General features: G+C 43.9%; 2 protein-coding genes across 13 annotated transcripts in view; both read left to right on the top strand.

The window, feature by feature from the left end:
* Positions 1–560: 560 nt before the first annotated feature.
* THADA (Thyroid adenoma-associated protein homolog) lies at positions 561–5,552 on the top strand. 2 transcript variants are annotated; one of them, XM_012293631.2, is made up of 12 exons: positions 561–963; positions 1,045–1,185; positions 1,256–1,903; positions 1,968–2,384; positions 2,475–2,720; positions 2,782–3,138; positions 3,220–3,498; positions 3,583–3,780; positions 3,841–4,028; positions 4,095–4,789; positions 4,869–5,125; positions 5,190–5,552. In XM_012293631.2, the coding sequence occupies exons 1-12, from the start codon at positions 796–798 to the stop codon at positions 5,493–5,495; spliced, it is 3,900 nt and encodes a 1,299-aa protein (XP_012149021.2). In that variant the 5' UTR covers positions 561–795; the 3' UTR covers positions 5,496–5,552. The 2 variants fall into 2 exon arrangements, with proteins under 2 accessions (XP_012149021.2, XP_076385207.1); XM_076529092.1 differs by lacking the exons at positions 561–963; positions 1,045–1,185 and having other exon boundaries at positions 1,288–1,422; positions 1,508–1,903.
* Positions 5,553–5,874: 322 nt separating this feature from the next.
* The window catches only part of LOC100877340 (uncharacterized protein CG43867), a 97,079-nt gene continuing 78,907 nt past the window's right edge, over positions 5,875–24,046 (top strand). For 6 of the 11 annotated variants that reach the window (XR_001097053.2, XR_001097052.2, XM_012293637.2 and 3 more), the window contains exons 1-2: positions 5,876–6,214; positions 19,073–20,236. Coding sequence is in view for 8 of the 11 variants with exons in the window: in XM_012293637.2 (XP_012149027.2) it covers positions 19,304–20,236 (933 nt within the window). In the remaining 3 variants the exon portion in view is untranslated. The other 5 variants (XM_012293632.2, XM_076529089.1, XM_076529087.1 and 2 more) reach the window with 5 other exon arrangements.

Genomic DNA, 24,046 nt, shown 5'->3' with positions numbered 1-24,046 from the left:
TTTCGTCAATACGTCATCATGATATTGCATGCGTTTCGATTAAACGATACGTTTATAATGTATACGTTTGTGTTTGGAGTTGATAAGCTTCCGTCATTACGATAACTGATTTCAATTTACATCGTGCTATGGATTTTTTTAGACCATCCATACAGTGCAGCTTAACGTCCTGCAAACGGCACATGTACCACAAACGTCGTACGAGTGGATTACGCTTAGAAATTTAGAAACTTGTCTGTAAATTTACTTAAGACTTGTTGCATTGAAATTAAATTATGGAATTGTAAAATTATCTGTAAAATAATAGGTTGTTAATAATCAGTATTCTTCAGAAACAATAAATTAGTTAACTGAAAAAATAATAATTTAATTAATTAAAAACGTGTATATAGCAAGCCTTTTTATTACATTTTTTATTTTATATCGGTGCGTCTTTTGAAAACAATACCACTAGCGCCATCTAATTGTACGCAACGAATATAGAGACACATATTTCTTTGCAGAGGATATTCTACTTTATTGATTTTACTAAAATTTATGAAGCATATTATATCAATAACATTTGTTAAGTAAAATATCTTTCTAAGTTTATGAATAAAGTAAAGAAGCAAAAATGTTGCCGAGCGTTTTGGAAAAATACTGCTACCGCCATTCAGTAGTAAAATAGTAAACTACTATGAAAAGAAACGATTGCCGCTTATCCTTAGATGGCACTGGCAGCTTATTTAGATTGTGTGTAATTAAATACATGATACATGTGGTTTGTTGTGGTCAAATTTAAATAGGTTAAGTAAGATGTATTCGCAGGAAAATATAAAAAGAGATTTAAATAAATGGCTGGATTTGAAACGCTGTGGGGAATTAGACAGCGAAGAAAAGCTTTTAAATTCTAACGATGAATTTTGGCGAGATTCTATTACCTACAACACCTTAAAATCCTATATACACAATGACGACGAACAAGTACAGAATTTATGATACACATGTTCTATGTTTTTTCGGTATTTTAAATCGTGATTATAATATGAATAATGATTGTTTTAGATTAAACTGAACACACTTGCTCTAGTGGTAGAATCTAAAAAAAGTACCTTGAAATTTACTTTTAAAGAATTTGACATAATTATTTTATTCTTACAAGTTAACTTGAAAGAAAAACTAGAATTTGTTCCTTTAATTAAAAAGGTGAGATTACCATTCATATGTCCACAATTTGCTGGCAAATAATAAAATTAGAGTTATCTATATGTTGTAGGCATTGAAACGTATGAAGGAAAGTTTAGCTGTTTTGCAAAGACAATATACCCAAGAAGAAAAAATCAGATATCACTATCAGAAAAATTGTAACTCTATGGAAATGAGGCAAGAAGTGTTACACCATTCGTATGAAATGTCCTTTAATATCAAAAGGGATATTGAAATGTATGGTGATGCATTTAGATCTTTGCGTAATACGTGTATATGTAGCCCTGATGCTACATATTCCAGAAGAAAGTCTTCTTTACAGATATTGTTATTAATGAGAGATTTCTTGGATAACGAATTCAAACATATCACCTGGGAGTCTGAACAAGCGGAAGCATTGTTTAAGTTGATGTTATTAGATACATATGAAAGCAACAAAGAAATGGCTTTTAAATTAATCAAGTCCATAAATACAACTTTGTTACAGTTAGATAATGAAAATGTAGTTCATGATATTATTAAAGTTGCTATTGAATTAGGTAATAGTATCAAGCCTATCGACAGTGTTACTGCTGCATACATGCTAAAGCTTAGTACATTGTCACCAGTTGTACAATCAGTACTTGAAGCAAGATTCGATTTAACAGAATCAGTTAATGAAAACATAACAGAAACCGTAATATTACAGTTGATACTAATTTTGTTAAAAAAGTTACAGGTATTTAATTTTACTTACAGCATATAACTATTGAAAGAAGATAGTATACTTATTATTTTTGCAGCAATCACTAGTATGTGCAAAAGAGAATATAGTAACAACAGTTACTAAACATTCTTTGTATGGATATCTTTTTTGCATTAGAAGTTTGTTAGAAGACTGTGATTTAGAAAATGTTGAAAAGAAGCAATTATGGCAAGATACCATTGCAGAACTTGTGACTGTATGTTTGGAATTAAGTTGTGCAGTTTCTGTAATAGTAAATAATTCTTCCCCTGAAGGACATTTGCCAATGGATTTAAGTTCAGAAGCTATCAGTAAGATAAATAATTCATCCATCAAGCAGATGGTGACTCCACAAATGGTACTGCTCTGTTCTTGGCACACTGTGAAGGAAGTCAGTTTAATGTTTGGTCTTCTTGCTATTAAAGCACCAATAAGAGAAGATGGTTCTTCCATAGAACTTTTAAATAAGGAACAAGTAAAATTTCACCGCTCAAGTTTAAGATATCGAAACAAAGAAACATCCCGGATATAAATAAATAAATAAATAAAACTGATTTTTCAACAGATCATTAAAATAGGAGAACACTTGGTTATGCTGCTTACCGAAACAAAGCATAGAGGAGCATTTGAACAAGCACATGTAGGTTTCAATCAGTTATGTACTCGTCTTTGGCGGTTGGATATAGTAGACCTAAATCAATTGCCTAAAGTATGGTTACATCAAATTTTAATTGCTATCACAGGAATTAAGGAAGACAATTTAAAATTATGTGCAACCCGACGAAGTGCGGGTGTTCCTTTCATGATACAGGTACCAACTTTAATTTTATAAATTTCTATTGAAAGAAAATCATAGAAATTGTATATTACAGGCATTGTTATCTACGGAACCGCGTCAGTACAAAGATACAAATACTACAACTTTCCATTCTGTGATGACAATTCTATTAAAATTTACGAATTTGGAAAATATAAACCTACGGGACAAAGTAAGACGCTTAATATATACCAATTCGGTATTCTCAGAATATGAAAACTCACTTGAATCATTAACACATACCGATGAATGCGTACGCGAGAACGCTACTCAAGTAACAGAGATCAAAACTCATGCTTTGAACATTTTGAGAACAATTTTTAGAAATTCTCGTCTCGGAGAAGTAGCGAACAACTACGTGGAAGATGGTTTAATAGCAGCAATTAAGAGCTATGACGCTCTAACGTGGGCGGTAAGTTAATTTCGGAATATCAACTATTTTATTTCGGAACGTGTAGAGTTACATGCGAAGGAACGTTTCATATTGTTACAGGAAAGAAATGCTGCGACATTACTTTTCAGTGCACTCATCATCAGAATTTTTGGTGTTCAGAGAACGAAAGATCATATTAATCTTACTACGGATAACAAAATGAATTTTATATTATTTTTTGAGAAGTATCCCAACTTGTTGCCTTTTATTTTAGAGGAATTGCAATCGTTTGTGACAACGAATGATAGTCTTATAAAGTCTAATGTGCAGTCAATTTTATTGCTATTGTCACGATTATATCATAGACATGGTTCTGATTACACTAACATTCAGAACAAGGTAACTTTTTTACGTCATGTTACAGTGTGTTAGTTTGTGAGCATATTGGTTTAGTTTAACAGTTAAAAAGGATTTCAATTTCAGATCAACGATCTTGTCACTGTAATAATACAATGTGCAAAGAGTGCAGTATTCGAAACTCGTAAATTAGCGGCTAGAGCACTTGTACATATAATAACAGAACAATCTGTAGGAGAAGTTTTAATGAAAATAATTGAAAATATAATACATACTGGAAGTAATAATTTATCTCTGAATTTGATTCATGGTTACATGTTACAGGTACGTACAATCGTGCAAATATAACGGACGATTACATTAATCCCTTTCGTTATTATTCAGATATTCGAAATAATAAAACATTTTGGTTTTAAACAATTCCAATCTTACGATAAACAATGGGGCAGGTTTTTGAAAAAGACAAGTTGGATCTTGGAAAATTTAGAATGTCAAAATTCAAATCCTCCGTGTTTTTTATTGGCCACAGTTTACGTGAATATTTGTAGTGAAATATATAAAACAGATGAAACGTAAGGCAAATAAATATCGATAATATTTTATTGTTTAAAGAAATATCATGTTAATTAATATTACAGGTATTTTACACAAAATATTCAAATATTACGTGTGCTTGTTTCGCATTTACTACGACAAAAATTGAAGCAAGGACCAGCACGAGAACTTTACCAAATATCTGTGATTAAATTAATTCGATGTCTAGCGGAAAGAAATCAATTAATTTCACATAATCTGTTAATCGCGCTATATGTTCGTAGTTTAAAAATACCAGAAACGCAAATTATTGCATGGTCTACTTTGACAAAAGTGGTCAATGAAATGCAATCAGATTCTGTGTCGACGGAGCTATTAAACAGCACTGTTAATGAAATACGTGATTCTCTGAAAAATTTGGATAGGTACGAACCAGAGTTGCAAGATGCAATATTCGATTTCCTATACAGTACCTTAATATACCTCGATAAGTTTCCGTCATTTTCTACGAGGAAAATGGACATTTGTAATATTGTTTTGAACGAAATACGATTAAACAAGGAAAATACTGCTTACTGTATAAGAGATTGTTATTTAAGATTACTTGGGAAATCGTTTGTAATTTTTACTATTTTAAACGAGGACAAAGATGCAATTAATTTGGCATTTATTAATGACGTGTATAGTATCTTTTGTGATCATTTATGGATCACGTCCTTAGGCACAGATTTTAGAAAATCTGTATTCGATATAATGCGTGATCTTCTTCCAATATGTAAGAAATCTTACGAATATCGTTGTAAGTTATATTTTTTAGGAAATTTTGTTTTTTATTTAATTTTATTTAACAAATACATCAATTAAATATGATTTCGTAGATGTAGAAATTCAGTGGTGGACAACAGTATTACAATTGTTGCTGGACAACAATTTTGAAGTACGACGCGAGGCAGCCACTTTAATCGATGCCATTCCAATAGATTGCATATTAAGTACCAATACATCATATGTAAACCTGTTTCTTTCTAAGTTCTGTAAATCTATGCACAGTGATCCTGAATTAATTTGTACTGTGCTGTTTTATTGGGGGGTCGCATTGATGGATGATTCGGACTACGAAATGGATGAAACAGATGTAAGTATTATTAATAATTGAAGTCATGCAAGAAACTGGCTATTAATACGATGCTTTTACTTAGGTTTTCGATAAATGCACCAATTACGATTTCTTCGAACCCTTGGAAATATCAAGAATTTGTGTAGAATTTTTAATGAGATATATGAAAAGTTATTTGAACAGTGTATTGCCAGATCACGTTATAGATTGGATAAATTCGCGACTAAATACTGAATTTGAAAAATCAATTACTTTTAAGACGTTGGTACAAAATTATGCAAGTTATGTACCTACACTCGAGAACAAGTTGCACGATGTTTTAGATCCGACTTATAAAAATAAATTGTTACAAGTTTTAGCATATGGACACTTTAAACAAATATTGTAAATATGTTTTTATACATGTATATAAAATACATTAAAATTTTTATACGTGAGATACAAAGTTAAGTTTGATTTACTTTTAGTTCGAAATTGTAGTCGATCTAAATTTTCGGGCCGCGAATTCGGTCGAAAATTAATTTTATAATAAAATAATAGTTAATTGAAAATGGCACAATCAATGAAATAAGTATTCGGAATGAATCGAAGGTAAGTAATTAAGAATTACATAATTGAATATAAGTGAATAATCTTTTTGATAGACGATTAAATAATAGATTCGATAATGCTCGAGCCTATTGTGTGACGGTAATTGAAAATATGTTGGGAAGTAGTGGGGAGGTAAGCGTAGCGTCGTTTGGAGGAATATCCCCAAGCGTACGGTGGCTAGAGACTTTAGTTGTGCCGCTGGTCGCATGCAGTCGCCACCGTCGTAGCCCGACGTTAGCCGACTCTGTACGTATTTCGTGACATTATACCGCGGATCCGTCGGGATTTTCGCGTTTTTCGCGCCTCTGCGTCGTGACCGTCCGGTATTAGTGTGCGCCGACGATCTTTATCCGCGTTGAACGAGAGACAGCATGTCCACGAGTGTTCGTACAGATTAAAAATCGTGGAAATAACGGGTGAGAAGACAGTGGCCGTGCGTGCGCCAGGCATGGAGTGGACTCAGTGCGCTCGTTTCAAATCGTTACGAGCCGTTACCGCAGTCTCCGTCGAGCCGAGGTGAGTTCCGCCGACGTAAACACGCGCCTACGTGTTCCATACACGTCGTTTCACTTTCGAATCGAACCGTCGAATCGTGTCCGTGTCAACCTGTCGTTACTTCGCGTTAACTGTCGTGTATGACCTACTTGTTGTGCAAAGCTGTCATCCCTCGATTAGCGAATATTTCCGTTCGGAACGTCGCGTACGGGCAAACCCTTCCGATCGGTGCCGCCAGTAAGTGTACTTCGCCGACTCTTTCACGGGTAGGTTTGTTACGCAAAAAACACGCACGAAGGGAGGGGGGACGAAAGGAGAGGCAGAGAGAACGGAGAAGGAGCGTGTAACGGAAAGATCAAGCGAGAGCAACGAGAACAAGTTTGAAAACTAGCACTGCCAGTCGGTTGAACATCTGCGATTCCTAAAGTGCGTCCTTCCAAACACGGGAATGTTAAATAGCCTTCGCGCTTGATCAACTAACGGAGCCTTCTCGAATGATCTCTCTTGACCTGTCTCTTTCGTTCTTTCTTCTCTTCTTCTGCTCTCGCCGTTTCACTCTTTTTCTCGCGCTCTCCGTTTCTCTCCTCGAGGAGAAAGGTCATCGGTCTCAAATTCATCTTTTGTCCACGCCTTTGGGCACACCAGTAGTAACGCGCTACGACGTGTATTTCAGTTCGCTCGGCTACGAACGAGTTTTAAATTACTAGAAGCGGTTCGATATCTTTTAGAACCGTTCGTTCCTTTCTTCTCTCGCTCGGGATCCTTCGAAATTTTTCAATGTCAAGTTTGACTACCAGTTACATCCTGTCGTGTTCAATTCCGACGGTTCGCGTCCCGCTTGGTTCGTGTGTTACATCGACGAGACGATCGTGGCAATACGTTTCTGTTTTTAATCGTTGTCGTGACAGTTCGTTCCTTCGTTACATTTCACGCGAACGTATAACGGTACGAATCTAGATTCTTTTTCGCTTACCTATCGTTTTAAGAAATTTATAATGGATACGTTACCACAGATATTTTGGTATAAACGAAACGCTTTCAGTTTACGCGTTCATTGGAAATATCGACTCATTGGGTGCGTGTCACAGTCAATTACAGTATTAACATTAATTGAGTGTGACGCGAATTCGTGATGTATTAATAACGATATAAATACTAATAATATTATTGATATCACGTATTCACCACGAACGCCGTGAAATCGTGTCACTGAACATCATTAATACGAGTGGGCAATATAACGCGTGGAAATTTAACGTGTGACGACATATTGCGCAGCGATCTAACGCGTGAGAATACGTATATCATGTGGCGATCCAACTTTATTTCTAACTATCGTATATACGAGGGTTACCTGTATGTCGTTCCGTTCGAAGTTTATTCTATCTCCTATGTCACGTTCATGTTTTCAAACGTCAGGCTGCGAGAATTACGTAGGAGGAGTATTTCATAACGAGACCATTTGCATTGTTCCGCTTACCGGGTATTTTTAATAAATGATGATAAGGAAACGGTGGTGCATTTAATACGGTCCACCATTTACATTCTTTTTACGTATTCTCGTTTCTTTTTTCGCTGACTGTTCCACTAGAAAAGGTACACTCATTTCCTTCCTAGGAAATTGTATATACCTCTGAAATACTAGAAGGATCTCAGTGTCATAGAGTTTTTTTTCTATATAAAGAAATTGTTGCAGAACTATTTATAACGTTTTAATTTAAAATTTAGAAAAAATTCAAAGTTAGAAAAAAACTAGTTATCTAATTACGTGTTTATTGCAAAGAGGGCCTTAGTGTCCTACGGCCTTTCTTGCATCCACCGGTACAATTACGCGTATTAACTCTTTCTGTGGAACGCACTCGAAACGATTCAATGGAAACCAGCCCCGTCAGCGAATACGTTTCAATTACGAGATCCGTTCTTTTCAAAATACTGCAGTAACCGGCAATCATGACCGCCCAAGAACGACGGAAATGAAAGGAAACAATGCGTTTGATCTCGAAAGAAAGAACAGTGTATCGTTCCATCGCGTAGGAGAATCATGTAAAGTTTTATACGAAAAGTAAAACGTTCGGAGAAATCTGACAGTCGACACGTTGTTTAATGTCCAATGTACATTTTTGTGCGGCTTATTTCCGTTATCGCGACACGCATTAGTGTTCCGCGATACGATCTCGTTTCGCTTCGGAAGTGGCAGTCGACCTTTCTTCTTTTCAGCGTTTAATTTCACGATGGCGGGAAACAATTGCGCGTTCAGGGGCCTGGCAAAGGTCGAATATACAACTCCGTGTCGGAGGTCTATTTGTTTTATCTAGCCTGTAGCGGCAACCTGCTCCCGCATTATTTTGACAATAACGCCGAGCGACCACGCGAACCAGACACAACTATACACGTAATTTATGCAAAATGCAAACCCTCGCTCGCCTACGGCCGCGTAACGTGAGCGGTACTCATTACGTTATAACAAAATAATGTTTAACGACTGTAATTGACTGTAACTACGGCTCGAATCCGATATAAATCAAAAAAAGTCGAATTACGCGTAACGCGTCAATTTGCATGTATCGCGCCTCGCGTTCCACTTTGGCTCGTTGCGCTGCGTCGTGTTAAACGAATTCGTTAAATCAGAGATTATCGATGTATGAGTCGTGGTACATATTACGACGGAAAAAATTGACAGGTATTGAAACGGTATGTTGAAGTACTTACGTTCTCGAAAGTGGAATTCGGACTATAAATGTTTAACAAGCGCTTCATTAAATAGTTGCCGTTCGTCGAAAGTTCATTAAAAATACATCACTCGCGATCGGTTCTCTTTTACCGTCGCTATCGAGTTAATCGAGTCTTAGTAAAAGTGCAACGATCGTTCGTTATTTAATCGCATTCGGTTCGATTCGATATTAATCGACGTACACTCGATCGATAACGTTTCCCGCGTTTTTTCGCTAGTCACGTGACTCGCTCGATCGAGAAATTCAGTTTTCGCGATGCGCAGCGCGGTTGCGCACAGCGCCAACACACCGTTACGGAGCGGTTCAGCTGTCAGTTTCTATTCCGCGGTTAATCAAACCACGTTCATTTTCCACGGTCGAACGGTATTTATAATCTGCCTTTCAAAACAAGCCCCGAAGCACCGCGTTCGCTTTCCGTCTTCCGGTTGCCTCTCGATGCTGACCGGAGCCTGGTTTCCGATTTTACGATGGGACGCTGCCGCTCGTTTTATCTCTGGTCATTGAACCTCTCTACTTCGGAGAACACAGTGAGGCTATGTTGTTTTTTCTTCGTTTTTTACACGGTGGTGCATGACGTTTGACCGGATTCGAAACATTGTGTCGTTACGTGTGCGTTCACGGAACGTTCGTGCTCCTCGTGATCATCGTTCCGACTTAATCACGTAAGGTGAACGTCTTCGCGCTTTACCGTGTACTAGAGATGCTATTGATTACCGATAGATCGATAATATCATTTAGTATAGGTATCGTTACAGTCAGTGAGAATAAATTTGTCATTCGAATTCATTTATTTTTTTTACGCAAACTTTAAATCGGAACTAACCTAACCTAACGCGCATGCGTCGAACTATAGGCCATAAAATTGATCAGGTATTTTGAAACACGAGCGTTCGAGATCACCGAGTGATAGACGATTTATCTTCGCGAGGAAAATCTTTACCCGCGTAAATTCAGTGATTGTCGCGAGCCGTTAAAAAGCAACAACGTTCGTTACGTCGGGAACGTGCATAGACAAATAGCGGAATTGAATCGCGACTTGTTACCCGGCCAACCATGTACGTGACGAATAGGTTGGGGGACGTGTTCAAATTCCAACGGATGATTCACGACGTGAATATAAGAAACCGTAGTTGGGATTTTTGTCTCGGGGCCGTTGAAATTCAATCTCGTCGCGAGAGGAGAGATTTTCGTTCGGTGAAGCGCGATATCGTTGATCGAAATCCCTGTGGCTTGGTAATTACATTAGGAACCGTTTGTCCTCGAGTGAAATTAATTTTCACAGAAAATCCGAGCCTCGCGTCGCGGCTGAAACACGATACCCGTGGTTCTTGTTTCTCTCTGTACCCTTTGAACAGAAATACCGTGCATATTGTTCGCGTCATCGTCTAATCGACTTACGTAGGTAGCCTAATGGTTTCGAGCGATTACCGGCCTTCTTTACCTGCGCCGGAAACGCTCGAGCGCTTTCTTAACGATTATTAATGTCCCTTAATGGCGTTCAGTCGGTTCGGTAGCGAGATTACGGCGATTAACTCTCGTAATTGTTCTTGCCGTTTAAGTTCGTTTGGCTCGATTTCGGGCTTGTTAGAGTTTCGCGTGTTTGCACGTAATTCGAATTATGCCCGAGGAGAAAAGTTTTCGAATCGGGAAGGTCGGGTTTCGGGAATTTAATGTACTAATTTTCATCGATATTACGCGTTAACGACGCATACGTTTACTTATCGTCTTATAATTGCGCGCGTTAAGCGCCGGCATAATCAATCATTTAAATGCGCCGCATCCTTCCCGCCAAATGTTCGAATACCTAACGAAGGGTGGGGCGTTATTATCTTTCGATTAGCGCGGCAAATTTAAGCGCTTCAGTGTTTTTATTCGCATTCGTAAATTTATCGTCGCCGGTCGTATTTCGAACATTCAATGGAATTTAATAGGATAAAATAATAATGATGTAAAGGGTTACGATTTACATATTATCGAGTAACGCGAGTGAAAGGATATCGTAACGCGTTTAGAAAGGATTTATTACCGGTTGTCCGACACTCCGTCCCAGTAATACAGTTCGGAAGTAAACACGTATCCTTATGATTCATGTTCCCGTTCGACTTTCGCGCGTGCCAAGGACACCGTTCAGTTACGGCGCGTCCTTGCCAATTTTGGAATCCCGATAAGCGACACGAGTCCCGTCGTCGATGACAAATCATCCTAACGAGCTACACGGTTCACAGAGATATCTAGTTTACAGCTTCTGTTTTGTCATCGACTGACCTGGCCCTTGTCCATTTGGTAAATGGCACGAACCGTTCGAGAGGTGTCAAGGTTCTACCCTCGACAGATTTAACCTCGTAACACGAAAACTGATACCGTTTCAACCTCGTCTTCCTTCGTCTCGTTCTCGGTGTCGTTCTCATTGACACCGTACACGGGTTAATTAACTACGATGTGCTCCTTTTAACCCATCGTCGCGTTACGGCTCTTTGTAAGGTAATATAGTTTTTGCGCGGTGGGTAGCGTCGATTGGTAGCGGCGCCTATAGCGGTGACCGTGGATTCCTTCAAATTTACACCGCCTTTTCTGATCATTCTTTCTCCATTTGTTGGAAGTTGTCCGTATCATTTCGTTTTTATCGTCCCGCACACGCACTCCTCGTAAAAGACTTTCTTCCCGGAGGCTCGTAACATCAACCCGAAGGGGACGGTTTTTTCCAAAGCGTGCGAACCGAAGGAATATCGTATCAGGTCGTATAACGGAAACCGGAACAATTTTCCCGGGCCGATCGTTGGTCGGAATATAGGTTCGATTATTAGACGATTCAGGGTCTGGTCGGTGGCGCGCATAAGAACCCGTGAAATCGTCGGGTTCGCCGACGCCATAAAATCCTGGTGGGCCGGTGGTGCTCGCAATCTGGCAAACATTCGTACGGTATTCAAACGGGTTCCGCGTGTCCGAAACTTCCTGTTTGTTCTCTCGTGTTTCTCGATATCCGCCACCCCGTGCTGGCCGAGAAAGGGGTCCCGAAACTTTCGCAAAGTCCCGACGGTTGGCGGATCAGAAGCGGCGAATGGACAAAGTTTTCTGCTACGGACGAGAATTTCAACTATACTCGCGTGCGACTATCCGCGGAAATTTATACTTCTCCGCTCCGTGACGCTCCGGAACGTTCCAGGACGGCGAATTTGCTTTCGAGAATCGGCTAACAACTCGAACGAGTTTGCAATCTCTTTACAGAAATCTCGCTATTTTTCCGGTCAGTTTAACCCGTGTATTTAATTATCGGCGAGTCCATTTATTTATCGGCGGAGTTCGTGCTTAGGAGGCACGCTTGGACTATTAAAAGTTTCATCGATAATGCCACTGGACGACGAGCTTTTAGTTAGTCATAAATCGGTACGACGTATCCGATAGCCGATAAGTTCCCTCGAAATATTTATCGCTTAAAATATTACTCGTCCGTGTGTCCATTTTCCTGCGCGAAATTTCCCTACAAAATGTACGGATACGGCGATCCAGTGATTTAGGGATACTCTCGTCGATAAAATATTCCCCTCGACGGTACAGACGTACGCAACAAGTGATCTGTACGAAACGATTATAGCAATCTCGAGTAGCGAAGGTCGAAAAGAATATAATTCATAGCGCCGCGTAGGAGCTCGATATTTCGAGAGACGAAACGGTTGATCGGGAGATTGATTTTGGTCGAAGGTTTTCGTTCGCAGGATGTTTCCCGTGCACATTTTCGAGGCGGGGCTTCGTGCATGCCCTTTCTACCCGCAATTAGCATCGGCGATGTATTCGCGTCACGTATCCGCGGGATAGTTTCTTCGCACGCGACTCCACGCGAGACGTCCTTTATTTTGCTGCGTGTACACGAACGGGCCAGACCTCGGAGAAATTGCACGGGAAGCAACACGAAGGACGGATAGAATGAGAAATAGAAGCATCTTCGACGAGCGAGGAATGCGCGTAGCCCGATTGGACGACTTGTTCGATCTCGAAAATTCGTCTCTTTGCCTTCTCCGCTTCGGCTTCGATACAAGATCTTCTCTCAGATATTCCGGTGTACACCCGATTTCCCATCCAGTTAGTCTCGCTAATATTAATCAGCGAAATCCTGTTATTAATCTCGGCGACAAGTACAACTTGTTCTCTGTATAACCAGTAATTATATAGCTAATAAGTACTTATCTCGAGGATTATTTTTTCCTCGAACGCGTTCGTTATCGGATTCGAAAACAGGATCGGTCATCGTGCGCTACAATGTCCGAACGTTGATCGTCAATGTCGCATAATCGAACGCGGATGGCGTGTATTGTGGACTAATCAATTATCGAACGACAGTTTACGGATAAAGTCGAGTTCAGCGACGGAAAACGTGTCGCAATTAAAAGACGCGAAGTCGGTTGGATCAGGAGGGTTAAGGGTTACGGAGACTACCTACACGAGGCCATAAACTATGTCGGTGATTGCGCAACGCTGAGCAACGTCGAGCGTTATAACGAAATTGTCATGGATCGAGAACGTAACGGCGTGTCCCATAAGTCAGGCCGCGAGTCGCTCGCGAGGAGACGAAACAACGAATAGAATCTAAAGGAAAGATTTATAGAGGGGGCGTACGAGCCACGAAGAAGGACGCGACGCGGAAAACTCGCGTCGATGTCACGTAATCGAACGAGCAACAGAGCTCTTTTTCGACGGTGAAAGACGGAGCCAGAATCGTGGCAACTCTCCCGTCTGTTCGTTTGAATTTGAAAAAGCTAGCGGGTCGAAGCTTTGCATACACGGGGTGTCGAATAAATTACCTCGCCGAATCGAAAGCTGTCCGCTCGCGTCGGAGAAGAATCGGATTCGTTTCTGCGAGGATCCGTCGAGCCATAAATAATACATAACGGATGTACAGCGAGGCCTGACTCGCGGAAAAAGGGGAAAACGTCGGAAGAAACGAAGCAAGACGAAGGAGAAGAGACACGCCAGTCATATCGATACGGGCTGAAACTGATCTTTTGCTGCCGAATCGTGATTTTATACGAAAGAACGAGGAAAAGTATTTTTCGATAACGTTCCATAACTGAAAAATTTAGCTTCGATATTTCTCGTTATTCGAACCTGTTGCGCGAACACGAAATAATTACTTACGTAAATTTTGCTTTCTTCGATCCTCCTTACGTTGTCGATTCCTCTCTCCTCGACGTCGATGCGACGAACGTTGCACTTTGTCGTGACCGATAGAATTGCCTAGAAAGTACCGTGTACTCCGGTAAGCTCCAACATCTTGTTTCTATGGATTCCTACAAGAAAATCTCGCTCGATCATCTTCACCGGTTCGATATCCTTCGGCGAGAAGCATAATACGCTCCGTCTCATAACGATGCTACTCCAAGTATTTCACTCGCGTAGAAAAAGTTAACGTCTACGGCGAAACGTTTCGAAAGAAGTCGATCGGAAGTACCGGTTAAAATTTCGAGCCGTTTGACCGAAAAAGAGGAAGAATTTTCCCGACTGAAAATGGAAGAAGTTGTTTCTGGAGCAGGTAATTTCCCCTCTCACGGTGTCTGTGCGGAGACTTTGCACGTGTAAGATCGTGGGAGTGGATCGTTGGCGTTATAACGTCTGCCTCGAAGGATCCGAGCAGATTGAAGAGGGCTTCCGTCGCGCCTCGTATAACGCGAAAACCGTTCGAAAGTTAATTCGAAATTTATTCATGGACTCTGCGGGACCACTAGATGCCACCTCCGCTATATACGTCCGGACATTACGTAGCTACGTGTGGCCTGAACTCGCGTAGGCCTACTCGCGACGAAACGAGGGTGAAGGCTGGCTGAAAAAAGAACAAACGGTCCTTCTATGAATACGTAATTTTATTACGATTAAGAATTAAGTCTCGTCGATCGATCGGTCGCTGCTAGTTCGCACGGACCTGTCGTTTCGAACTTTCTTGCAGCGAAAATTTTCCGTAGGATAACTGTTCCGAACATGTGCGCTCTGTAGAGTTCTTCGATTAGGGGTAAGTATGGGAAAATTGAAAACGAAGGTGACAAGAAACAAGTGCGTGCCCGGTGTTTCGCGTAAGTCGTCGCGAACGATTTCCGTGCAAACTCGTAAGTAGGGAACGTTCGCAAGAAAGAATCGTCGATAAATATCGCAACGATCTCGGTTTCGATTAGGAGAGAAGAAAGAAAATGCGAGAATTTATGGTCGCTCGGATCGAAGGGTCGTTCCCGGTTAGGGAGAGGAGGCCAAACGTTAGCGTTTTCCCCGGTGTTCCAGATTCGAAAAGTTCGCGGTGGGCCGAGTAAACGTTCGCGAAACAAGGAAATGGTCCGAGACCTGGATTTTATCGAGGAGATTTAGGTATTTCGAGTAGGTATTCAGATTTATACGCGGAACTCGCCGTTATTGCGGCCGTATATCTCGTGTGTATCCAGAGGGCCGTGGCGCACAGAGTCCGAGGAGCGTTTTCTTTCATGAAAACGACAATCCCAAAAGTACACCGTATCGCGTGGAGAAAGATATCGCTTGCTCGTAAAACCGACGATATTACGCGCGAGCGACCAACAGCGAGGGAGTTCTTTGGCCCTTCGATCGAAGAGGAACGCTTACACGTTTTCAGAGAGCGAAAGAGAGAGAGGGAGAGGAATTGGCATCGAATCAACTTATGTCGATATAATAGCCGATAGATTTACTGCATAGTAACGATAAAACTGGAGAAATACGAGTCTATTAAATCAATCGTCTAATAGAATCGACTTGTTCGCGTTACTCGATAGAAAATATTGGCCGATAAGGGGTCATCCGAATACGATGAAAAGCGGCGAGGAGGTATCGGCCGGGCAGAGGAGTTAATGCAGCGATCAAAACGCGTTGTGGTTTCGAGTTGGTATTAGTTCGGACACGGACGAGGATGTTAGGTATCGAGGAAGCCAATCTCGAAGGCGAGTTAACCGCATCCATTACACACGAATTCTCCCGTAGAAGGGAGGTCGTCCCTTCGAAAGCGCTTCGAAAGCGGTACCACGCGTCTACCGTTACCGATCTTCGACTCCGAATTAACCCTTCCGCGTGAAAATCGATGCAGCGTATCGACGCTCCTATCTCCGACGACGAAAGCTACGATTACCTCCGCGACAAAGTTACATTTCGCTGGAATTACGTGACTCTCCGTCCCGTCTCGGAGAAAATATCCTTCGAAATCGGCCAGTCGAAGCATAACTCGATGAACCAATGTTACGTAACTCGCTCGTAATCGCTAACGATCCTCTCGATGCCAGTCTCGCCGGCGTTGCGTCGTTACGTCAACGCGAGCCATATTTTTATCCTTCACGATTGATCGAACCGTTGGATCCAGCCGACTCGAAATACCTCGATTATCGGTCGCGAACGAAACCGATAATTTATACGGTTCCATAATTTAATAACTCGCAACGCTTTTATTTCGCGACATCGGTTTAACTTAGAAACGATTTTACTCGGAAAGATTTATGCGAGGTGAGAAAATTGGCGAGACGGTGCATCGACGTCTGGCCGAAAAGGTTAAACGTATACATTTTATCTTAATATGTAATGGCTGCGGTGGAACATCGTCCGCGAATCGAATGCCGAATCGGTATAAACCATGCAGACGGCACTCGAACGATAACATCAGCCACTCGCGGAGTCAAATAACGAATAACGAGAGAGGTTTCTCCTGTTCGGGGATGCGTGAGAACTCCTAATCAGCGTCTATTCGCTCAGATAGCCAGTCGATTCACGAACCCGATATACCGGTGCCACGTAACGAACATACGTAAGCGGGTTTCGTGCACGATCGCGAATACTCCGAATTAACCCCTTCGTTGTCGCGTCCGATAGTTGCCGATCGATCGACGATATTTAAAACGTGCCATTTTTCGGGTATTTCCTTTGGTTCTGCACCGTTTAGAACGTACATCACCCGATCGAAATACACGTGCTTAGACGAGCGTGTACCGGCGAAAGGATTAATTTCATAAGGTAGCAAACGAGAGGAATTTCAATTAGAAAGTGAAACGATCGTGCATTCCTTTTCACCGGCGTACTTAACGCGTTAAAGAAGTATCGGTTACGTAAAGTAAAAACTTGCCAAGTACAAACGCTTTTGTAACTCTTCGTCCCGTACCTTTGTTCCGTATCTCGAGAAAAGCTGTTGGAGCACTCGAGTTCCCAACGGTACTATATTAATGTTTAGATTCCTTCCCAATTTATTTCTCGTTTATTCCGCCGTTCCGCGCATTTATCTCTCACCGCGTTCGCAATCTGGCGAGACTGTTCTACCCCGTCTGCCTTCGAGGTTACATCTTTCCTCGTTTTGCATCAACCCTTCGATGCTTCCCCCGACCCGTTGTTCCGTAGTCGTAAAATTGTCCCCCGATCTGGCGAGCAATTACGATAATGGATCTAATGAGAAACATCGAAGAAAACGATGGGACATCGGCGCGATGTCGGTAGAAGAAACTTCTCTCGGAGGGGAGGAAAGTTTTTTCTGGACGCGAGAGAAGCCGCTTTCAGAGAAAACAGTAATTATACAAATTGGTAGCGCGGCCGGAAACCGAATCTTCGTCTAGAAATAACAACGGCGGAGCTCGTTTCGGCGAAGTCGCGAGCCCTTTGTGCCCTCTGTCTCGGTCTTTCGTGCCTCTCGTGCTCCTTCTCCGTCTCTGATTCATTCCGCGTCGCTTTTTCTCTCTTTTATTCCCTGCTCGTGCTCGTTCATCTTATCGCGAGTGCCGCGACCTCTCGCCACGCCGGTACTCGATGAGCCTCGAGCTACCTGTGGCGTTCGCGACCGACCGATAAATACCGGAAGCGAGGAAGTACGAACGACTACGGTCGTGCATGGCGTGGATTTTCTATCGAAAAACGAACGAGGAGAAGTATGCCAATCGGAACGCTTTATTCGACGCGGCTAAACGGAACTTTTAAGAGACATCGTTTCAACGGGATAAAATATCCCGTGTACTCGAGTTTAGAACGAAGTACTAAATATTTCATTACTCGGATTTATCGAAGTACTCTATGCTGTAGCTAAAGGGTTAATTGTCAGGGATTCCTCGTAAAGGTCGGAAGACGTAGAAACGTAAAGCCGACGATCCTTCATCGTTACTTAACGAAAGTGGTCGTGAAAGGGACGCAGGACTACGTACGAGCCGTAACTGTAACAATTTCTGAGCTCGTAGTTGGCAGCTAGCTCGAGCGTTCGTTGTTCCTGTTCGCCGTCCTGGTCGTCCTCTTTGCCAGGAACGGGCATCGGTGTAGACGTTTCGCCCGCGGTAATTGCAGAACGGAACGTTACACGACCCACCCCTCTCCATCCGGTTTTTCATTTGGCCCCTTTAGTGTCGACCTTAAAATAAACTTTGTAGCCCTGCGTCGCCGTCGTTCCCGCGGTCCTCTCCTCCTCCTCCTCGTTCTTCGTTGATGCTTTTCCCTTCCCTTTGCTCTCGTCACGCCAAGTCAGCCGAAGAAGAGACGGCGAGGAAATGAAAGGAGGGCGGGTAGAGGAAAGCTTCGCTTCGAGAGACACCCCAAAGAGTTACAGCTTTCAATTTAGTACTGCAAACACTCGCCGCGAGTTAATATCTGCCTTCCATTTCCTGCTTTAACCTCGTCAACGGCGACCCGCGAACGAGACCGAGAAACTCGTCGCGGCTCGATAAGTACGACAACTTTGTTCTGCTCGTTCGACGACGAGGAACGTCTTCCGGAGAAGAACGATCGAGTCGGGAATCGTTACGGTCGGCAAGTAGGAGCAATCGTCCTGAAAAGCATCGAAAAGCATCGGACGTTCGATGGTGCTCGAAGCGAATCGAGGACGAACGCGACAGTTCGAGGAGACGAGTGATCGGAAGGTGATAAACCGCGTGCCGTTGTCGTTTTCGCGTTCTCGCGTATTCTTCGCTAGGACGAGCAACGCGTCCTTAGATCGATCGAAAATTTCCTTCGTGTCGCGCGAAAGCTCGCAGCCTAGCTAACCGAATGCGTCCGTGACTCGGTATCGCGGAGTTACGTAACGCTCTGGTAGACATCTCGTGGCTGCAGATTACGCTATCGTAGGCGCTCGGAGCGACGTTTAAACGCGTCACGTAGAACAAACAGGTCGATCGGTAGCGACGTGTCAAGAGCATGGCCGTTGTTCCAGGTCGCAGCGTAGCCGGGAGGAGGATGTGATCGAGGATGCCAAGAAGAGGAACGCGTGAGATCGTGATCGCCCCGAGATGGCCGCGCCGTCAGTCGCTCGCGTTTCAACGTGATCCCTGGAGGCAAGCAGGCAACGGGGACCGGAGTCGAGCAGAGCGGAGCCGAGCGATGCACTGAGTCCTCGCCGTCGGCGAGGAGGACACCGACGACGAGCACAGCCGGCCGAAAGAAGATGGAGGAGGTACGAGGATCACCGGCGCGCCGCCTCTCGCAGCTCCTCGACCCGATCCAGCGGCTGACCACCGATTTCGGCTCGAACTCGGCCCCTTGTAGTCCCAGGCTGGGCGCGCGGGGTCACGAGGCGGCCACGAGTCAAACCGGCCCGCAGTCACTGGAGGCGGCTCGCAGACAGCAAGCCGGCGCGGAATCGAGCCGAGGGAAGCCCGCCGGGGCCGAGAGTCCTCGACTCTGGCCCAGACAGTTTCGTCAGGCTCCCGCGCCCCCGCCCAGACCGAGACACGCGGGCGGCGCCAACAACAACAATAACAACAACGTGGCCTCGGCCTCGGCCAGCCTCCAGCCACCGGTACACTCGAGGGACTCGCCTTACGTGAACGTCCCCAACCTGTTGTTTCAAAAGGACAAAGGATTCGCGGAGGCTGCCAGGAGCGCGGGCTACGTCGAGCTCAGGGACAGCAAGCCAAAGTGCAGCCCGTACGACTTCACGTCGGATTCCAGTGGACACGTGGAGTACACGGACAAGCGGACGTTCGCGGCGCAGACCGACTTCGAGGCGGGCGGCGCCGGCTGTTACGAGGCGGCCGTGGCCAGGTCCAGGCCGAGTTTCGAGCCTGGACCGGCGTCGCGAGGACACTTCGATCGAGCCTACTCGTTCTCGGGAAGGCAACCGGATCAGAGTAGCAGGATGTTCGCGGAGAATCGGTTGTACGCGGAGTCGAGGAGCGTCGCCGCGGCCGCTGCCGCCTCGGATCCGAAGAAGGAGAAGCTCGAGAGCAGACCCGCTTACGGCTCCTCCAAGAGCTTCGATGGATACTCGACCGCCGTGGAAGAGCTTAATTGGCAGGAGAAGTGCCTCGAGCTGCAACTCGAGCTGCATAGGAGCAGAAGCCAGGCCACCAGGGTGAGGGACATGCTTCGCGAGAAGGTGAGTCTGTTTACTTTCGTCTTCTTACGCTCCTTCTTTGCCGCTCGTTTCTCGGACTCGTCAGCTTAACTCGAAACTTAACCGAGACCGTTTAAGATCGCGTCAGAGATTCGCTCGAAAGAAATTTTCCCGCGATTAAATTGAACCGGTCGACGTTGATCGTGTCCGGGAAATCGCGTTACCGTTGCAGGAGCTGCTACGAGATGTCGACGAGATTGCGCTCGTCCCGAACCACTCGACCCATATTTTCCGGCGAGCCCAGGGGGACCGATCCCGCGCGACAAACGATCCGTGACTAAACCAATAAGCGACCCCTGCACCGTGCCATGCCGTCGGCCGACGCCACTACCCGATAACCATTTTGTTCTAAGCGTTTGACAATCGAACCAACTCCTTCCGTCCACTGATTCCCTTTCACTCGCGATCGATTCTTTGCACGCGATCTTCCAATTTTATGCTCCGCGATACCCGTTTCCAACGTCGTTCGTATCCGTGCGCATTCCTAGCTTCGCGTTTATGTACAGAGCAAAAATATCGTCGTCGAGTTAATCCGAGAGTCGGTATTGAAACCCGGAGTCCCGCGATTTAGGAGTCTCTTATTTTTTCGAGAAACAAATACCGTTTCCGAATTGGTATCCGGATTAGTCTCCGTTCGGAAGATCCCGTTCGACCCGTTCAAATTGATTACATCGACGAAAATGATGGACGAGGAGTTGGAGCGTTTTCTACCCTTTTCGGTTTAATACCGATCGAAGGCTAGGTCGAACGAGTCCTCGTTACGATCCCGGAACAATTTATATCGTTCACGGTCGGGTTTTATCCGACACTCGACATACGTCAAATGAATTGCTGGGGATTTGGCGGGTGGACGGGGTTGAATCGCGTCGGGGACGGGGAAAATACCGCTTTAGGTACATACGTCTTTAGTATGCACGGTCACGCGTTACGATTTAACGCGACCACCCTAGATAAGGCACATAGCCGCCGCTATAGAGGAGCGCTGGAATGGTCTCCTTGCTTCTTCGGAACCCCTCGTGCCTCTTAAACGGAATTGAATCACTTACCCGGATGAGGAGACTCCACGGGCACCGCTTAACTCGTTGTTTTCTTCGCGTCTTTCTTTCAATCGGGCGGAACCTGTCTCTTCTAATGCTCCATTCGCTTCTAATGAATCGTACTCTTTTGTTTCGTCGGTACTCAATAGTTGCACGCTTCGTAACAACGCTCCTAATATCCAGATTTTCGAATCGCACGATTTCTCAGTTTGTTGCTTTCGTACGAGAGACTCGTTCGAGGTTGGCGTACGCGTTACTCGCGGACGGTAATTACCAAGTTTCCGCGTAATTTTTAGCGATAACGTCTCCTCCGATGGAAAACTAGGAGCGTGCTGGGATTAGCTTCATTCGTTCGCCACCGGTTCGAACTTGCGCGCTCGTTATAACAGCGTTCTGAATGTGAAGGAATGGTGATTAGATTATCCTTTAGAACCGGTCGCGTCTTACAGAATGCGCGTGATCCTTGGGTTTCAAGAAACTTTGGCTGAACTTGGACTCGGTTTACCGTAATGGGATCTAATGGAAATATGAACGATACTTTTAATTCTTACGACGGTTGAACGGATTACGTAGTGGGACCTCGATTAACCCGCCTAATCTGGGGATCCTACCAGGAATTATTAACATCGTCTTTTATGCGCGAAGCCGAGCTCTTTGTGCCACTTAAATTGCATTTCTTTCGACGACGTAATTACGCGTGTGAAATAATTCCGTTCGAACGTTCAAAGCGACGACATTTTGAAAATAGCGATAAAAGAAAAATTGTGTCATAGAAAACGAGCGACTATTGTTCGTGGCACGGGCGAGTTTATGTGTACATTGTTAAATGATCCGAATATCGTTACAATCGGGCCCTGCAAGTTTTCTCATCATTAGAACTGCTTTCTAAGGCTTTTTAACGAGGTCATTAGTAAACAAGCTATATTCACGGTTTCTCTGCTCCTTTAACCAGTTGATCTGGAATGATGAGCTGCGCAGGTCGTTACTGCTTCGTAACGGAACACGAAACATTGTGCATTGTTTTAGTTTCAACGGGTTATTTTACTTTTTAGTACGAGTACGTTATTTTATTTCGGTTCATTAGTATAACCCCGCATTTTAATACATTGTTCCCGCTCTTCTCTTTGCTTTCTATTAATCTATTCTATCTTTCGCCGTTTCGGCTTTTTCCACTTTTCAAAGCGACATCAATCTTTTTTCCAATTATCTGTCTTTTTCTGTTCCTCTTCGGTGTATCGTACCGACATAAATCTCTTTTCCAATTTTCTGTGTTTTGATTCTTTCAATTTTCCGTACCAACCTATATCTGTTTCCTGTTTTCCGTTATCCGTGAATATCTGTGCTCTCGCATTGAATTTGCTTTAAATCGAACCAAAGTCCTTTTTCGTCCCATCAACATTTCCGGAGTTCGTTTCTATATCGATCGGTAAATTATTTCTTCCTTTTACGTTTACGAAAATCGTCCACGAACAGTTTAACCCTTCGACTGCAGAGCACATCGTTATATTTATCGAGATATTCGCGACCGTAAAATGCCGAAGCACTTTCCGATGCTCGCTACGTCGCTCGAAACGATAAATTCTATGTTAGTTCAGTTTGCTAAACGGTAAATGCGTCGTAGGAAAAAATTGCGGTCGTATATATACTTGTTCGGCGGTGAAAGGGTTAATCGAAGCAAATCGTAAATAAAGCAGTCGTTTTCGCCGGAAAATAGCCATGCAGCCCATTTTCGTCGAGATCGATTCTCGCAAGGAACCAGCCCAGAAGGGGTTGGGTGGAGGGGGTGGTTTCCTGGAAATCGCTCACGTGCTCCGAGAGTTGACCTTTCGTCGCGTGACAAAGGCCAACATTCCGCGTTCACGGTCGCGGTACGGAAATAGTTCAACTGGAGGCCAAGCACAAGGCGTCAGGAAAGAAGAAGAAGGTAGATAAAAGCGAGTGGCAAGCCGCGACCATGCCCCTGTCGTCTATCGCCCTCTTTAAAGCCTCTTCAAAGGGCACTAACGAGTAACGGCCTCGTAAAAAAATTAACAGCACTCGCGGGCTTCCGGCGCGATACAACTTTCCAGGAAGCAGAAACTCGCGATTCTACCCTTCGCGTCCCATAAAAACCGGAATAAATGTTGCTCGAAGGGCGCGAAATGTTCACCGAACGAACGTGCCTCCTGCCTATTTTTTTCACCGTTCGTGCCGCTTACACCGATAATTCCCTGTCTGTTTCTAGATGTATACGCTTCGTTTCGCGATTCCAGCGACAACGTTTAATCGCGTGGAATTTACTGTTTTCTGACATCTCGTGATCTCGCTTAAATTTTTAGTTTACACGATAACGTAAACCCGACGGTGAAAGTAAAGTATCGAACAGAGAAATTTGCATTTTTTTTCTTGGCGAATTTTGCTCCGGTTTCCGCTTCTTTCCCAGGCGTCGAACACGCGAGCGTTAATGCAGACAAACTGCGGCCAAAAAAGGGGTGGGAACATTGTGTTATTCGTTCGCTGGCAAGCTCGTGTGTGTGGAGCTTGCGGGGGTGGCGAATAAAACGTTGACGAGAATTTGGCGAGCCGCGGTGAGTCGGAAATTATACGGCCGCCTCCACGGACCCGCCATATTTCGACGTTTTTGCCAGTCAACCCCTCGCGCTTCGCCCTTCTTCCGGTCCTCGGTTTTATTCCCAACCCGAAAACATCCAGTTAAACGGGGAATCGGTAAATACCGCGACGCGATCGTACGCGTCGATGCATGCCTTTCGTCCTC

The sequence above is a fragment of the Megachile rotundata genome, chromosome 2 (assembly GCF_050947335.1).
Source record: "Megachile rotundata isolate GNS110a chromosome 2, iyMegRotu1, whole genome shotgun sequence".
Taxonomy (NCBI): Eukaryota; Metazoa; Arthropoda; class Insecta; order Hymenoptera; family Megachilidae; genus Megachile; species Megachile rotundata.
The sequence above is the reverse complement of the archived record's forward strand: the minus strand, read 5'-3'. Positions and strand labels throughout refer to the sequence as shown.

Excerpts from the sequence above, each read along its gene's own strand:
- THADA (XM_012293631.2), top strand. The coding sequence starts at position 796 with ATGTATTCGCAGGAAAATATAAAAAGAGATTTAAATAAATGGCTGGAT. Across the intron at positions 3,139-3,219 it reads ATGACGCTCTAACGTGGGCG|GAAAGAAATGCTGCGACATT; the intron begins GTAAGTTAATTT and ends ATATTGTTACAG. Across the intron at positions 4,790-4,868 it reads GAAATCTTACGAATATCGTT|ATGTAGAAATTCAGTGGTGG; the intron begins GTAAGTTATATT and ends ATGATTTCGTAG.